Source organism: Polistes canadensis, unplaced genomic scaffold, assembly GCF_001313835.1.
Source record: "Polistes canadensis isolate GaletaPanama2010 unplaced genomic scaffold, ASM131383v1 scaffold_293, whole genome shotgun sequence".
Taxonomy (NCBI): domain Eukaryota; kingdom Metazoa; phylum Arthropoda; class Insecta; order Hymenoptera; family Vespidae; genus Polistes; species Polistes canadensis.
In genome coordinates, this window is record NW_014569840.1 from 159,193 (window position 1) to 176,574 (window position 17,382).

Here is a 17,382-nt window from a genome sequence, read left to right on the forward strand (position 1 = left end):
CGAAGGAAGTGAAGTAAATGTTGTAAATGATGTTCGTGACATGAGTTCTTATTTTCTCCGTGTAACGTGCCACATTTCTTTTTAACTTCGTAATCGTTTGTTGTATAACGCGAATTACGCGCATTAACATATTTAATCCCGATTAGACATAGTTACATAGCCTGGAACATGGTTTACTCGTTACTTTCGAAAAACCTTTTTTTAAATGTCTACGAATAAAGTGAAGAGAAAAATCACGTGAAACGTCTCATTTATACTTTACAAGTAAGATTCAATAGACGTTAAATAAAACGTTGACATTGTCGAATGTCATGAAAGGTTTCTCCAGGCATGGAATGAACGTATTAATTGGTGCATATGTCTTGTTCACTTTCGAACCTATATATACTTGACTCTCCAATTAAAAATGTAACTTTCTTCGTGTAAAGAAAAAAAAGTCACAGAGATACCGGCGCGATAAGATCATTATTAATTAATAATTTTATCATATTATTAGCTGTAAGAAATTCAGCAAATCATCAAGGTTTTAATCAAATAAAAAACATTTCAGAAGCGAATATTTAAGTCTTTCATTTTGGGTATAATCAGTTGTGAAATGTCCAAGTTCCTGAAATTCCAAGAACTGGAAATTAATCTGGAAATCAATAGATTAAGTAGACATTTACATATATACATATATACATCTTTAAATCCGCCATTTAGCACAGCTTCCTGTACAAAGAAAACCGATAGAGTTATCGCATGGTTATAGAAATATATTTACCTTGCCATTTCTTTAAACGTCTAGCAAATATACCTAAGCTAAAGTCAAGGTTCAAGTTAGTCGGACTACCTGTCTTTACATTATTAACTTTCCAATTACCGTGAGAGAAGTAACAAGACAGGTGATTGGAAATGGTATAATCTTAGGGAAGATGTTAAAAATGACTTAACAATCGAGTCAAAAATGATTGTTAATGTGAAGAATGAAATCCTGTTAAATAATCATTTACATTGGATTTGAAATAACGACGCGGGGCGCATAGAAAATCGTAAGAAAGGATCCCCCTAGGATAGAAATCGAATGCGCTGTGAATTTTCTCGCAGTCGTAAACGTCGCAAAAACAATAATCAAAAGTCAAGAATACGACAGACGCCGCCATCATAGATCTTATCAATAATCAAAGATTTGAACTTAACGTAGCTCGATCGGGTAATTGTTCTTATTGATTTCATTTAATCCGACTAATTTTGTACTAATAAAAACGAAAGGGAGAAACGCGAATACGTAAATAACGATTACTCCCTATGATGTGCTTCGAGATATTATTCTAAAATCGGTCGGCTTAAAGGAGAGCAGTAAATCGTCGCGGTTTTTTGGAAGAGACAAGGCTCTCCCTCGTTTATCTTTCTGTTTTTCGAGAAGATGCCGAACATAGTTTGAATACGTTAGCCTTCATCCATATCCATCCATATCCACTTTGATTTGTCTCTTGTAATTCTTTTCATATCATACAAGCATCGGGTACATAATAAAAGGAGTCAAAAGAAAATACAGGTCGTTGGCGTGTTGGAAAATTTTTTCAAAGCAACGTCCCCCTGCTGTTTGCGACGCAAGGGAGAAGAAGAAGAAGAAGAAGAAGAGTTTCCAAGAAAGCGAACGCCTTCTCGGTATAATTACCACAACTGCGTTTACATATTGGCTCGGTAACTGGCGGCGTGGGTGTTAGAAGAGCATATGTGTAAACAGTAATAAAACATGTTAGTCGTGGGGCTCCTGGACCGATCCAAAGCGTCCACCTCCTTCTCATCGTCAGCGAACACCAAACGAGAACGTTCCTTGAAAAGCTGCGATGGGCGGGGCTGGACCAACCTCTAAGATCTCTCCCTGTCAAATTAAAGACCCTAAAGAGCTTAGAAGAATCAGCTGAACGAGTCGGAGATCGCGGAAAAGCCAGTCTCGCGCGAACGACGTGCTGGCACGTTAAACGTTTTACCTTCGATGTAGAAAGAGAAAGAGAGATAAAGAGATATCAAACGATCAATGATGGAATCAAATGGGAATTTTGTATTAACGAGAAATCCAAGATTCCATTTGGAATTGTCGGGGAACAACAATTTTGCCAATTGGACTACAGAAATCTTACCAACGATCTGCACTTTATCAAGCGAATATTACTACAATTTTCCCGGGGTCCCGGAAATGTTGAGATTGGAGACTACTCGAACATCTACCAGCACGAACATGAACAGTCCTCGCCATCTCTCCTGTTGGACTTTACCTCTGATCGGTTACAAAGTAAACACCAGCTCGCCTCGTTACGAGAAACCACCCTATTCATACATAGCTTTAATAGCTATGGCTATTAATTCGTCACCGAAACAAAGACTTACTCTATCCGGTATCTACAAGTTCATCATGGAGAGGTTCCCTTATTACAGAGAAAATCGACAGGGTTGGCAAAATAGTATTCGACATAATCTCAGTTTGAACGATTGCTTCGTCAAGATACCACGCGACAAGAGTAATCCCGACGAAGACGAAGAACATGGGGGGACAGCAGGTAAAGGCAGTTATTGGTGTCTCGACCCATCCGCCAATGAAATGTTCGAGCATGGTAATTACAGGCGTAGGAGAACTCGCAAACAACGAGCCTTTTTACAGAGTCAAGAGGAATCCCGAAGATCTCTTTTACAACTTTTAGACGATGATCGAGGAAATATCGAAAGATGGTGCGATACCGTTGAGATTCGGAACACAGAGAACAACGTAGAGAAGGAGAAGGAAGTGGATTACGCGAGTGGTTCGGAACGTTGCGTTAAATCGACCATGTTTACGATCGATAATATTTTAAGGAAAGCAACACCCGAGGCTAAAAGTTAAATTTTTATTACCACAAAATCCTCTTATATCTATTTATTAAAGAGAAAGAGAAAAAATGAAAGAGAGAAAAAGAACGTGTTCCATTTCTTCCATATAGCGTTGCTGTTTTCGTTTTTTTTCTTCTATATACAGAGGACTAAAATGTATAACAAAGCTAGCGTACAATATACAATATAGATTACATTGTAATTACATATATTAGGTACAAATGAAACTACGACGTGAAAGCCGTTACTTTGGTGGAAGACAGTTAATAAAACGGTGATACGCAGCTTCTCTTACCGTTTGTGCGCAGAGCTTGTATGTTAAGCTTTAGTAAAAAATATCTTATATTTATATACACGCCTCGCAAGAAGCCTTAGTTTCTTTTAAATCAATTTATAAACAGTCATCGGTTCCTTGCACACGCGCACGCAAGCATACTCGCGCCTCTTTACTGACTCATACCAAATGTGATAAAAGAGAACGCGTTATTTTTTCAAATGCTATCAAATGAATGTCTGTGTTTCTTGTATTGCGTAAATTCTATATAAAAACTACTTTGTAAATGAACGATCGATCGCGTTCATGCTAGTCCGCGTTTGTTGTACAATTTATAATACTTGAAAAAGAATCCTATAACTTTCTTACCTTACAATTTGACTATTCTTATTTTGTAGATATAAATGCAGTAATGTGTGACACTGGCGTGTTAATTATTTATAATAAATATATGCTATAGCATACGTAACACAATATGCAAAGATATAGGACATTTTTCATACCTTTCCGTAATTATCTATGCTAAAGTAAAATGTCACTAAGCATTTGGATTTTTTCTCATTAGATTTAGATCGAAGTCCATCATATCTTTAACTAATTCCTGCAACAGCATAATAAACAATAAATGGATCAAGTGCAATTTTTCTAACGAAATAAAACAGACCAATCGTAAATGGAAACAAACCTCGAATGTAATCGTCGGTTTCCACCCAAATTTCTCTTTGGCTTTAGTAGCATCACCCAAGAGAACATCCTAAACGAAAGATATTGAATATAGATAAAGCTAATTGAATCTGTCTGAATTCATATTAGCATTATTATTGGATTCTTACAACTTCCGTAGGTCGGAAATATTTCGGATTAATTCGTACTAATACTTTTTCGCTGTCCGCGTCTTTCCCTGTTTCGTTAACCCCTTCTCCTTCCCATTTAATAGTACGTCCAACGTACTGGAATGCAGCCTCTACAAATTCTTTTACGCTGTGAGCTTCTCCCGTGGCTATAACATAATCGTCTGGGGTTGATTGTTGAAGCATAAGCCACATTGCCTGCAACGCGTGTGTTTCAATCAAATTAATAGCTATCTATTAGAGTACTCGAGAGAAAATAAAGTACTCACTTCTACGTAATCCTTAGCGTGACCCCAGTCTCTTTTAGCGTCGAGATTTCCTAATTCAAGAACATCTTGCAACCCCAAATGTATCTTTGCTATAGATCTTGTAACTTTTCTTGTTACAAAATTTTCCCCCCTTCTAGGACTTTCGTGATTGAATAATATACCATTGCAAGCAAACATATTGTAAGCCTCCCTATAATTGACTACGATCCAGAAGCTATACAATTTGGCGCATGCTAAAAGTATAATAAATGATAAGGTCAAAAAAAATAGAAAACTCTTCTCCGGAATAATGAATGCACTGACCATATGGGGAACGTGGATAGAATGGAGTTTTTTCGTTCTGTGGTACTTCTACTGCCCTACCATAAAGTTCAGAAGTCGATGCGTGATAAAATTTTAAAGATTTTTCTAAACCACACGTTCTTATCGCGTCTAATAATCTCACTGTACCCACGGCATCTACTTCTGCTGTATACTCGCTTACTTCAAAACTAACCTGAACAATATATCATAAAATAAGTTAGGTAAGAAAAATACATCGATATTGGGCTATTACGGAGACACTCAATGATATTTATACCAACCATAACGTGGCTTTGAGCTGCAAGATTATATATCTCAGTTGGTTGCACCGAACTGATTACTTTGACCAAACTACTCGAATCTGTCATATCTCCATAATGTAATTTCATTTTACCCTGACGATGGCATTTAGGATCCTCGTATAAATGCTGAATACGAGCAGTATTAAAGGAACTTGCTCTCCTAATAATACCATGCACATCGTATCCCTTTTCTAATAAAAATTCAGCCAAATAAGAACCATCCTAAAATGACAAGAATTACACATTGGTAATTAAATGAAATAGAATTGTCTTGTCTAAAATTTCTAGATTAATCTATAATAATAGATAAAAAATGACAGATAAACATTTGTTGTACCAAATGCAAACTTACTTGTCCAGTAATACCCGTAATTAGTGCCACGCGTCTATCGTCTCCGGTTGCCATTTTAAACAAATATTAATTAATACTTCTTAATATTTTATCAGTGTTTATCAGCATTGATGGTGATAAGTTAACCATTACTAACACAAATGTACAATTAACTTTTCGATAGCATAACGATTCAACTATCGATATATCGAAAATTTAAATCGATCAAATTGCCTAACTACGTCGACACATTGCGCAATTTAGCTGACAATAATGTAACTTGATATTTTTTTTAATTTATCATATTTTCTTACATTTATCAAACATTATCGGTCATCAAAATACCTATAAAACAAGTATTTCATAATATTTATTTGTTCACTTTAGCTACATAAACAGATGGCGCAGCGAAATGCAAATACAATGATGTTCCCTTACCCCAGTAAGTGGAAAGTATTAAATGAAAGAAAAGATATTTCGAAATATTTGAATGTGTACTCATTATCTCCCTAATTTTCCACAATAAACTTTTTCTTGCCAAGGAGATTTCTAACAATTTGTGCTAATTTAAAGCAAATGTTCATAGTGGTAATACTGAGTATAAGGGTCTTTGTTTTACCGCAAAGTTGGTATCACCAAAGTATCCAAAACATCATCATCGGTAATAGGTCTTTTAATCAACATGAAAAGTAATGTTCAAAACTTTATAAACTTCGTAAATAAATATCTTTATGGACGTAAGACTTTCAACAATGTAAGTGCTAAGCTTGAAAACGCAGTGGTTAATACAAAAGATCAACTTATGAATGTAAGTATATAAAACTCAAATATTTAATATAAAATTATATGATATTGATTATATGTTCCCGATTTCAGCATATCCAAAATTTAAACATTGTACAGGAATTTCAAGCGGTACCACTGAAATCAGAAAAACCAATGCCACACAAACTCGTTACTTGGTGGCAATGGTATCAACAATTAACGGGTCTACATTCCGTAGAGGAAGCTAGACAACAAGTCATTTCATTACAAAATCTTCTAATCAAATGTCAAGAAAAGAGACGTTGTACTCGTCAAGAGGCATTTATAATAAATCAAAAAATAAAAGAAATATATAGCGAGATGTTAAGCACAAAAAGAGAAGATCCCAAATACGTCAAATTGACGATGGAAGAAAACAACAGTCTTCGAGAACAAAGTATAATTACCGACAAATTAATTTTATTAGAAGAAGAAGAAAAAGATAATTTTTTACATTTAACAACCGCTATTAAAGAATATCACGATGCGCAAACAATGAATTCTCATAAACACAAATATGTAACTATCTTGGCAACTATAACTTCCGCAATATTATCAATTATATGTTCATTGATATATCAAAATAAAAGGTCAGAGGACATAAAGACAGTTGTATCTTTTATGCAAAACAATAATGAATCTTATGAATCTAACTTTAAGAAAAATATTGATTCTTTAAAAGAATATTTCGATGAAAAAATTTCTAGTAATAAATCTCCAAACCAAGTAGAAAAGCAATCACAAGACACATGGAAAACTTATGCGACATGGAGTTGTTATGTAATTACTGCTATTTGGAGCATAAGAACTTTATTTGGTTCCTAAAAAAGCTAAACTTTCGGTGAAACATTTCATTCTATATTATTTTTTCCGCATATCTAAATATATTGCGATACTAAAATAAGTTTTTATCTATTTTTGTTTATTTTATTAAATATTTAATTTAGAAGAGTAATACGTTTCATGAATCCAGGTTCACAAAAAATAACAGAAAAGAAAAAAAAAATACAAAAATTACAAGCAATCAACATTTTCAGAACTTTATATATATGAATTTCGTATTAGTTGAAATACTAATTCAAGAAACGAATTTATTTGAGTCCTTTTATAAGTTTCTCTTATTTTTATATTTTTATATTAATGTATCTTAACATTAATAAACAGAAGTGTATTATAACGATATAAAGTTTTAACTATGTATAAATTTAATTTTCTTTGATTAAATTACATGATTGAATGATTAAATTAAATTAAAAAAAAAAAAAACAGATAGAATACAGATTGGAATAAGTTACAAAACTTATGCCACAATACAGAAATTTGTTTAGGTATATTTCAAATTGTTCTAATAAGTCTCTCAAGTAAAAATATGTCTTGTATATAAAACTTCAAAAAAAAATTGTATCAATCACTTATGCGTTTCTCTATTTACGTAAGCAAACTTTTTATTGGTTCCATGATTTCCATTCCATCCCATCTGGTGGTTTTCTTTCAACCTTCCCCTTACCTACCACTGACCAGTTTGTACTTAAAACGGTACCACCTGATTCTAGCTGTTTTATTCAAAGAAAAAAATCAGTCACCATCGCTATCTTCGTATTTTTAAATTCACATGTCAATAACATTTGAATCATATTTCATGCAGTATTTGTTATTCGTCACACATGCTACTTACAAAAGATTTATTCATAGCACGTCTAACTTCGTCAGAACCACTGCCATATATCTGTTGGAAAAGGGCATTAACAGCAGCTTCTCCTTCTGGTTTTTCTTCTGCTTCTTGTTTTTCTATTTCTTTTTCTACCTTGTTCCAATCTTTAGATTTTTTAGAAGAACTCGGATACTTTGGTGGTTGATTACCACTTTGAAGTATTTCTTCGAAAGCATTATTGAATGACTTAGGTGGCCAAAAAATACTCAAATACCCAATGGTAAGGAATAAATAATTTACCTTGAGGTATTGGTTCAACCACATTTTTCACTGGAGTTCCATCTAAAATGGTCCACCTTAAGCCATCTTGCTTCTTCAATTTGATTTCTATTTTAGATGGTAATATTTTGTATGAACATTGATCTGGTACTATTGGATGAGCCAAGTCCAATTCCAAGCTATAATCGCTACCAGAAGGTAGCTTCGCAGAAACACTTAGCTAATAATTATTAAAACGTGCTTTAAAAGGTCTACGCATAGAACATTGAATTTTACAACCATAATACAATAAATAGCACTTTTACGTACCGTAGTCTTTTCATAAACAATTTTTACACTTTCTGTATTTTTGGCAAGTATTGTGATGATAATATGTGTTTCTGTTTGATACCAATCATGTTTGATCTTCGGGATTGGCATCTATAACAAAAAACGCTACTAGCTATATATGATTTTTAAATACACAAATAACTAAAACACATTTGTCATTAACAGCACAATAATATTAATTAAATAATTCTTACATCATTTTCTTGAGTTTGAATCGATCCATCTCCGCTGGCCATTTAATGTATTAAACTCCAAACTTTTGAAAACCGACAAGAAAACAAGCTTTCTCTAATTTTCAGCTCCTTAAGAACAATCTGCTCCGAATGTTTGATTGTTGGTATCGGTTATATTTACAGATCATTTTTTAATGTTGGTATGAGCTCGAAAGTTCAATGACCAATTACTGCTCGAGTCTTGGAAAAGTATAATATCGTGATATTATTAAATGAAATACTTATTATTTGCATTAAATATTTTCTATTGTGACTTAAAATTCTATTGAAATTTAAGCCAATAAATGTTCCATCAAAATAGAACAGTACTTCCAATGTGGTCGAAAATGTCTTATATATTAAAAATAAAAATCTTTTCAATCTATTTTTTTAATGTAATATTATGTAAAAACCTTGTAATATTAGATAATACATTAAATAGACGATTTAGCAAAAAAGCTGTAATATAATATCTTGCATAATGGCATTTTTTACCAAGAAACTTTCTTCTTGATCGTAACGCCACGTAGGCATGCAAACTGATACTAATTCTACATAATATCTAATGGCTGCCAACTCATCAGGAGGTTGACTGAGGAATAATACATCTCAGAATATTTTTAGGGACATAACGTTTATTTTCAAGTATTTCATAAATTTATTAACTTGTATTGTTATATATAAAAGTAAAGTACAATGGAAATTCTAAACATTGGAATAATTCTTTTAATGTCAATTATAACGAATGTCAACTGTATCAATTGGTACTTGGAGCCAAATACTCACAAGTGTTTAAAAGAAGATGTTCAAGCAAATGTATTAGTTACGGGAGAATACTTTGTTTCCGAAGAATTCGGTCAAAAAGTTGATTACGTGGTACTTGTTGTCTTTCTTTACCTAAAAACTTTTGAGACTTTTATCCTGCAATATGTCATAATTATTTACTTGATGCTAGTATTACTGTCTGTCTCGCTGTCACTTTTATATGTCTGGAAATGATTTGTCTATTCATTTGTATTATAGATCAGAGATACCAAAGGACACATACTTTCTCAAAAAGAAGATATTCCGCATAATAAGCTATTAAAGTTTTCATTTATTACTGAAACTGCTGATACCTTTGAAGTCTGTTTTATTTCACACGTATCAAGTCGTAAGTTAATATTTTCTATAATATAATATGTACGATATGCATTACTATGATCACGAGGTATTCTAAAATCTCTTTTAAGATGATAACTTATCGTTCAGAATTATGTTAAGTTGTAATATTAACTTTTCCAGATCAACGTGGCGTGAAACAAGAAATAATGCTTCTTACAAAACGTGGCATTGAAACAAAAAGTTATGAAGGTGTAAGTTATTAATGCATTGAAATTGAATTCATGTGAAATCATCTGTTCCAATTTGGTAATGAACGAGTTTATCTACATATATGAATTATTAATCTAGATTGCAGAAGCAGCTAAATTGAAACCCGTGGAAGTAGAATTGAAACGTTTGGAAGATTTATCTGATGTCATAGTACAAGATTTTGCAAGAATGCGAAAGAATGAAGAAGAAATGAGAGATACTAATGGTATTAGCACATTTAGATTATTTATCAAGATCAAAACGGTAATGTGATTGGAATGTTAAAACATTTATTTTATTTTCTTTCAGAGGCAACCAATGCACGCGTGTTGTATTTCAGTATATTCTCTATATGTTGTCTTTTAGGACTCTCTACTTTGCAGGTCTTTTATTTAAGACGTTTTTTCAGAGCAAAAAAATTGATAGAGTAAAAAATATATATATAAATATTTTTTTTAATCCGGATCATATTGGACATGTATGTTGTGTAAAATACATTTGAAAATATAAAATAATTTTTTAAATAATCGGATTGTATTAAAAATACATGAATATGTCATGCCTATCATTAATAATATTGTACAGTGATATCTAATTATTTCTTACATTTGTTAAGTATAAATTGAGTAAATACTAAACAATTAATTCGATTATTTTCCAATTTTCATGCCAATTATATTATGAATTCACCATGTATCAAATGAGTTTGTATTGTTCGACTCTAAAGATATACCTATAATAGATTTAATAAATCTGTAATAAAATACACGATTTGAAAATTCCCGCAAATTTGGACGTAGTGAAGGTAGCCATGTTGGTTTTCGTAGTCAATGAAAGTAGTCCCGACGTGAACGTTATTGTTGCACAACTTGCAATTGCATATTTACTGTCTTTTTTCCGTCACGCAAAGTCGATAGAATCACGTTTAGGTTAGAAAATGGCGAAATTGAGACGTATGGCTTGGGGTCTTTCATCCAATTTTGCATCTAATCGTTACTTCTCTCGTTTGTTAACGTAAGTAATTCTTTATGCATATTTTCCTGTTATTCATACTTAGATTTTTATCGTTGAAAAGTTTTATATTTGTTTATGATTGAAATAAAAGGAAATCTTGTTCATAAAACAAATGATTTTTTCGGTAGTAAAGATTTATTGTTTAATCTCTTGTAGTGATAAAATGTCTTAAAAATCCACAGTGTACCATGGTGCAATGTCCACACGGCTTCGTCACTTAATGGAATCTCTACGAATTCTGCTGTTGACACCGATACTGCATTGATTATTAGCGATAGCTGTGCGAAACGTCTCAAAGAAATAGCGAAAGAAAGTGCATGTTTGAGGGTTACCGTAGAAGGTGGAGGCTGTTCTGGATTTCAGTATAAATTTGATTTGGATTCAAGCATAAATGAAGACGACAAGTAGGACTTAAGAATGCAGTGTAGTGTTTGATATGTGTGAAAAATGTATAAATGTATAGATGCAAATGTATAGATGCATTTCTGTTGCAGAATATTTCAGAAGGATGGTGCTAAAGTGATTATAGATTCAACGTCTTTAGAATATATCAAAGGGGCTACTATAGAATATCATACAGAGTTAATACGTTCTGCATTTAGGATCATTAATAATCCTTTGGCAGAACAGGGATGTAGTTGCGGTGCTAGTTTTTCTATCAAAATCAATTAATTTCCTTACTACCAATTTTTTAACTGTACGTTTATAGGGAACTACTTTAGATATATAATATTTATAAATTTCTGCTACTTTAGGATTGGCCTTTTTTTCTTTCGATTGAATATTATATATATATATATATATATATATCGGTATTCACAAAATAAGAAACTTATGTACAAACAAATTGTAAATATAAGCATTATGAAATGTTGTAAGTTAAGTGTTTCGAATAGCAATGCCAGATAAGATTAGATTTACAATGCGTGAACCACATTATTGTTACACCGTTATATTACCTTTCATAATATATATTTCCTATCTCTAATACTTCATTCATAATATTTTCAAAAAACACATTCAATTGTAATATTTTATTTTGATTTCATAAATAACATAACGTAACAGAATCAGAGAGCATTTTAGCATGTTTCTTCTTGCTAAAAATCAGAGTATGAGGACAGATAATATATTGTTCGTTTGGTATGAATTCCTTATATACATAACTTTAAATCGATCAATGAATATGATTATACTAATGTTGTCAATGGAATGTCTCTGATCAATTGTCAGTAACTGAATGTAAATCATTTTTGTTTTCCTTTCCTATTATTCTATAACATAATAGTTAAGAGACATTAATTGATATCTTAGAATATAATTGAACAAAGCATTAAATGTCTTGTACCTTGTTTGCTAATTCAAACTTTAATTGTTGAATTTCTTCTGTCTGACAAATAAGTTTATCATTCATATTAGCAAGATGTTCGCTCATAGTACTGAGTTGTGCTTTATAGTTTCCTTCTTGTGTCTCTTTATCTTTTTGCAAGCTATTGCAATTGGATAGAGCTTCCGAAAGTGCTAACTCACATTTTTCTCTTTTCGATTCACATGTTTCCAAATGTACATGCATCACTTCTTTCTAAAATATTAGATATCATTTTGTAATAAAAAATTGACTGGCTCAATTAGGAAATTCAAATATTAAGAAGAATATAAACGTCTCAGTAATTACGTTAGCAGCCATGGCCAAATTTTTAACATGACAAATGTGTTTTTCCATTACTAATTTATTTATCTCATCAAGAAAGTATTCTCTTATTTTTGCTTCGCGAGCTTCTATTTCCTCGGGTAATGCAAATGGTGCCTGTAATCTTCCAATCTGCAAAACGACGCAAGAAACATTAAACGATAGGAAGGGAATCTCGGAAGAAAAAAAAAAAACTACCATATTATTTATTTTTACAGGATTGAGAGATTCCTTGGCGACTGATATATTTGCTTCTTGGTCTTTATGTTCGTATTCATCGTATTTTATTTTAATCATGTGGTATTGCGTTTTCCAATAATGCAGTTCTTTTTCTATGTCATAAGATTTGGAAGATTCATAATCATTTTTTTCGTCTGTTAATTTTTGAATTTTACCATCATTAAAAGATTTAGAGGATCTACGCGATGGAGATGGCGATGAAATCGGAGAAGAATCTATTTGATAATGATTAGAAAATCCTGCTCTTTGTTCACCATCGTATCCTTCCTTCTTGCCTTCAGTACTAGACCAAGATATAGTTTCTTCTTGTCTTTGCTTTTCGTTAAGTTTTCTCTGTAAATCATTTCTCTCCCTGTCCAACTTATCAATTTCTCTGCGATGCTGACAATCTAATACTACTTTAGATTTTTCAGCATGTTCTAACTTATATTCCAATTCTTGTATTCTTTCGCTTAAACTTTCAATTTCACTATCCTTATCCGCTATTTGCGAAAGCAATTGAGCATTTTCAACTATCTTTTTTTGAAATTCTTCGTCTAAGATATGATTCGATGAGGCAGGTACTTGAGTATTATTATCCGATAGTTTGCCTTTCCCTTTCCTAGATTTATTTTGTGCTTTATCAAGTTCATCCTGCAATACAGTTATTCGTTTGGTCAACTGTTGATTGCGGAAAGTCAGACTATCTATTTCTTGTTCCGCTCTACGAAATTCTACTTCTTTCTCTTTTAATTGTTCGCGTATCTCCGCATTACGTGCTTGTTCATCTATCACAGCCTTTCTTAGAACGTTCGCCTGAGCACGAATCTGTGAATAAAGTATATATTCCACAGGTTTAGATAGTTATCCATCAAAGAAATATGGCTGTATAAATTAAAGGAGTAGCAGATGGTAAGAGATAAGATTTCTATTCAACTGTAGATTTACATAGTTACATTGGATTAACTTACTTTCGAATATTCCGTGGCTATCTTTTGATATTTTGTTTGCAGTTGCCCATCGACTCCCTCCATAACTTGACTCCACTGTCACGTCTTTATCGTGCTACTCTAATTTCGTGTATATATCAATTTAACAATCTAACATTGTTATAATATTTGTCGCCTAGTACTTCCTGTTTTAGGGCACACATCAACCCCGATCGCAAATGACACCTTCCGCGAATAGTTCATAAGTCTGTGGAGTAAGTAACAATCGAACGAAAGGAAGCCACACTATGTGAGACACCGTATCAGTTACGAAAGCTTACAAGCAAGCTTTAGGCGAGCACGAAGCATGCAAGAGCTTAAACAGAACGTCCCAGTATCTCCTTATCTTTTATATATCGAATTTGATATTCGGTGCAACAGCACGCACCGTCAAGTGACAGCCAATTGTCAAGATACGCCGTCGCATCGGGAACAACTTAATCACCCTTATATTTTACGGATTTATTTGGAATTCAATCGGTACTTCACCGACGGTAGGAAAGATTTAGATCCAGAAAGATACTTATACTTTTCGTGTTTAATTCTCACGATTGGTTGATAATACGGAACGCTATGTAACTCGATAATTTGATATTTATTACATTTTCTTTATCTTTCATTTTAATTAAATATAGTATGAACAATATTCGTGGCAGATTTGAATATCTCGTGCTTAATATCGATTGGTCGTTCATCGAAGTAAACGCCTCTTTTTCCTATCGATAGATGGCATTCGAAACAGTCGCGTTGATTGGTAGGATCGTTTGGAACGCGCGAAAACAATCATGGCACTAGCTGTCTAATTTCATGTAGTTACGTTGAGTTCTGTGCAAGTTTTTCCTTTATAATTCAATATTGGCGGACTTCTTTTGGAAGATTCATCGACGCCCGGAACAAAGTTTGTTTCATTAACAAATAATCTAAAGGAGGTAAGAGGGACTAGATCTATTACTGCATTACTAATACTACTGTTATTGTTTTTTCTTGCAATGTTCCATCATGGTCGCTGGGCGAACATCTCTTAATGATAATCGTTTAATTTGAAATAATCCTACGTACTCGTTCTTATCGTTTTAAGAAAAGCTTCACAAAGCTATGTTTCGTACGTTGCATAGATATCTTTTTGTGTGTAAAGTATTGGGGGTAAAATATTTGGTTGCATCCGTGGGCTAAAATAAAATATCGACTTTTTATTTATTAATCGACAGAAATCCAAGTACGTTTTTGTAATAGATATAAACACGTTACGAAGTACCTTAGCAGCGTGCGAAGATAGTAAACACTTTGGTTGTTTAACCTTGCAGAGAATAAGAGGAATCTTTAAATTAGAATATAATATATCTAATTCTGATTATCAGTTATATCCAGAGTATAAACGCAAAGTTACATAGGAGGATTAACTAGAAAGTAACCCATATAACAGGAATTGCGTGGACGATATATTTATCAAAGTCTTACGATTTATAACTCGAAGATAAGCAGCATTTATTGCTATCGTTTTGTGTCGTCCTTCGATTTTGTTATTTGCGTGTCAATACTCGAAGACATCCGAAGACAAGTCTGATTGCTGATAAAGAAGATCGACGAGATATATATATATATATATACATATATAGAAAGAGAAAAAGAGAGAGAGGAAGGGGAAAAGAGAATGAATAGGGAGATAGTCCATTGCACAGTTTGCAATTTTAATGCCGCTTATACAAGAAGGAACATTCTCCACCCTCCGAAGACTCCTGCAAGCCTTTTATGCCAGCGAAAACGCTGAATTTACATTTTCGCTTTTGTGAAAACCACAGACACGCTGATGTCGCTTATTAAACATTCTGAAAGTCTGTTAGGAAGGACGGTTTATATTCTTCGTCTCTTTCTATATTTCCCTCTCTTCTCCATCTTTATCCAGGTTCATTGCTTCCTTACGAATCGGTAAGATTTTTCAGAACTTTTGAGATTTGATCTTGTCTCACTCTCTCGCTCTATCTTTTTATGATTACACACTCGTAGTAGGATGTACAAAAGTGTCATTCATGTTTAATTACGTGTCCTTTCTCTCCATCTCTTTCCCTTCATTCTATTCTTTTTTTATCGACCGTTGGTGTTTATGCGGAACGGGATACCATGCCCGAAGTAAAATTACACGCGGAGCTAATTGCACATTTAGGTATGCAGGACGTGATTCGCGCGTGAGGAGGAAAACGTGCGATGACCGTTGAAACGTAGAGATTTTGTAAGTCGAATCGAGAGGGAACGAGTCTTAACGTTCATTTAAATAGTTTTGCGAGTACTTGTTATTCGCCTGTATCGAGTGAAAAATAATTCTTGACAATTTTCATTTTAATTAGAAAAAGAACGAGGAAGAAAATATATCCATTATAACGATTGGACAATGTTGTCCAAAGTATTTCATTGCAACAGGTTTCTTTTTTCTTTCTTTTTTATTTATAGCTTTTAAAGCAGAATGAACCACCGCTATTTTTTTTTTTCGCTAATACTTTGTCATGATATTAGGCGAGCTCATTAGTTTAAAGTTCGTTATCTTAATGCAAATACTTGCGAAGGTACATTCGTTTCCAGTCGAGAACCGTTCATAGATTCTCTCGCAAACTATGCCGGCATTCGTGGCGGTCATGTAATTTATGGTAAAACGATCCTGTGGTTAGTCTACAAACGATCATTATACATATCCGACGTTCTTCTAAATATTTCTAATATCTTCGCTGGATAAACCATTATAATCTTGGAAGCTTCACGTGAGAAAGAAATATGTTTTTATATTGTAATATGATTTAATGGTTGAAATTAAAGTCCGTATATTAACTAACTAACTTTATGATCGATCGAATAGATATTCTTAGGTTTCCGATAATTATTAGATCGTCTTGTATATATATTTTTCTATCTACACGTTTAGAAACCGTGTAATGTAACGTCGCTCAAGTGCGACACCATCGTGATCTGATGAAAGCGAAAAAAAAAAAAAAGAGGATCCTACGACGTCATCGAAGGCTATTTATCGTGTCTATCCTCGAATTTCTGATGCGAAAAAAGAGAAAGGAGTGGGCGTGGGGGTAGAGAGAACGAAGGGAAAGAAGAATTTTGTTTCGATATTCATTCGAAATTATTCGTGGAACGCGGTAATTGGTATCGATGAATTTCGCATTGGCAAGACCCCCGGATAATCACGTATATACTTGGATATTTGCGTTTTCGTGCTTGTACACGGACTATCCCTTTATTTCTATCTTTCTCTCGTAATCGGAATTAGACTCGGTCACGTGTCTATTCGTATCTCTTTCTAGCTCGAGAAAGAAGGCTCGGCCGAGCGATCAAAGCTCTTGGTTGACGTCGATCGCTTCGATTTTCCGTCCTCGCAAGCTTCATTGAGCAGCTTTTTCTATGCTCCCATACTTGTACGTTCTGCTGAAACCTGTTTTACCTTTTCATCGCGTGCAAGAGAGAGAAAGATCTCCCTTGTCTCCCTTCAGGGTTGGGTCCATCGTTAGGTGGGCTCTAAAATTAGATCGACGCTCGATCCATCTAATATCTAGTCGGAAGATTTGAAAAAAAATTCCTTTCTTTGATTCTTTTTACGATATCTTTTTTTTCGTCGCGGCGTCTGAGAAAAATGAGTAAATTGTAATTTATCGAATTTAGTTAGGTG

The 17,382-nt window shown here is 33.4% G+C and overlaps 7 protein-coding genes across 8 annotated transcripts; 4 read left to right on the forward strand and 3 right to left on the reverse strand.

The window, feature by feature from the left end:
* The first annotated feature begins 1,050 nt into the window (after positions 1-1,050).
* On the forward strand, positions 1,051-2,863 carry LOC106791234 (forkhead box protein D5-A-like). The gene has a single exon (XM_014756734.1). It carries the CDS (start codon positions 2,024-2,026, stop codon positions 2,861-2,863), a length of 840 nt encoding a protein of 279 aa, XP_014612220.1. The 5' UTR covers positions 1,051-2,023.
* Positions 2,864-2,884: 21 nt separating this feature from the next.
* LOC106791247 (GDP-mannose 4,6 dehydratase) lies at positions 2,885-5,353 on the reverse strand. Its single transcript, XM_014756758.1, has 7 exons — positions 5,202-5,353; positions 4,829-5,071; positions 4,548-4,740; positions 4,245-4,477; positions 3,958-4,173; positions 3,810-3,878; positions 2,885-3,725 (listed from the first exon to the last, which is right to left on the reverse strand). Exons 1-7 carry the CDS (start codon positions 5,253-5,255, stop codon positions 3,663-3,665), a joined length of 1,071 nt encoding a protein of 356 aa, XP_014612244.1. The 5' UTR covers positions 5,256-5,353; the 3' UTR covers positions 2,885-3,662.
* Positions 5,354-5,412: 59 nt separating this feature from the next.
* LOC106791248 (coiled-coil domain-containing protein 51-like) lies at positions 5,413-7,170 on the forward strand. The gene is made up of 3 exons (XM_014756760.1): positions 5,413-5,455; positions 5,568-5,988; positions 6,057-7,170. Exons 2-3 carry the CDS (start codon positions 5,863-5,865, stop codon positions 6,807-6,809), a joined length of 879 nt encoding a protein of 292 aa, XP_014612246.1. The 5' UTR covers positions 5,413-5,455; positions 5,568-5,862; the 3' UTR covers positions 6,810-7,170.
* Positions 7,171-7,287: 117 nt separating this feature from the next.
* Positions 7,288-8,651, reverse strand: LOC106791249 (protein SGT1 homolog). Its single transcript, XM_014756761.1, has 5 exons — positions 8,439-8,651; positions 8,224-8,334; positions 7,936-8,134; positions 7,660-7,859; positions 7,288-7,537 (listed from the first exon to the last, which is right to left on the reverse strand). Exons 1-5 carry the CDS (start codon positions 8,478-8,480, stop codon positions 7,430-7,432), a joined length of 660 nt encoding a protein of 219 aa, XP_014612247.1. The 5' UTR covers positions 8,481-8,651; the 3' UTR covers positions 7,288-7,429.
* A 330-nt stretch (positions 8,652-8,981) lies between these two features.
* LOC106791250 (transmembrane emp24 domain-containing protein bai) lies at positions 8,982-10,501 on the forward strand. The gene is made up of 5 exons (XM_014756762.1): positions 8,982-9,332; positions 9,480-9,609; positions 9,741-9,811; positions 9,909-10,035; positions 10,119-10,501. Exons 1-5 carry the CDS (start codon positions 9,153-9,155, stop codon positions 10,238-10,240), a joined length of 630 nt encoding a protein of 209 aa, XP_014612248.1. The 5' UTR covers positions 8,982-9,152; the 3' UTR covers positions 10,241-10,501.
* Positions 10,502-10,645: 144 nt separating this feature from the next.
* LOC106791251 (iron-sulfur cluster assembly 2 homolog, mitochondrial) lies at positions 10,646-11,739 on the forward strand. Its single transcript, XM_014756763.1, has 3 exons — positions 10,646-10,823; positions 11,006-11,227; positions 11,318-11,739. The coding sequence occupies exons 1-3, from the start codon at positions 10,747-10,749 to the stop codon at positions 11,493-11,495; spliced, it is 477 nt and encodes a 158-aa protein (XP_014612249.1). The 5' UTR covers positions 10,646-10,746; the 3' UTR covers positions 11,496-11,739.
* Positions 11,740-11,842: 103 nt separating this feature from the next.
* On the reverse strand, positions 11,843-14,186 carry LOC106791246 (girdin). Of its 2 annotated transcripts, none has more exons than XM_014756756.1 (5): positions 13,704-14,186; positions 12,712-13,560; positions 12,499-12,645; positions 12,172-12,405; positions 11,843-12,097 (listed from the first exon to the last, which is right to left on the reverse strand). In XM_014756756.1, the coding sequence occupies exons 1-5, from the start codon at positions 13,764-13,766 to the stop codon at positions 12,071-12,073; spliced, it is 1,320 nt and encodes a 439-aa protein (XP_014612242.1). In that variant the 5' UTR covers positions 13,767-14,186; the 3' UTR covers positions 11,843-12,070. The 2 variants fall into 2 exon arrangements, with proteins under 2 accessions (XP_014612242.1, XP_014612243.1); XM_014756757.1 differs by having other exon boundaries at positions 12,730-13,560; positions 13,704-14,184.
* Between the last annotated feature and the right edge of the window lie 3,196 nt (positions 14,187-17,382).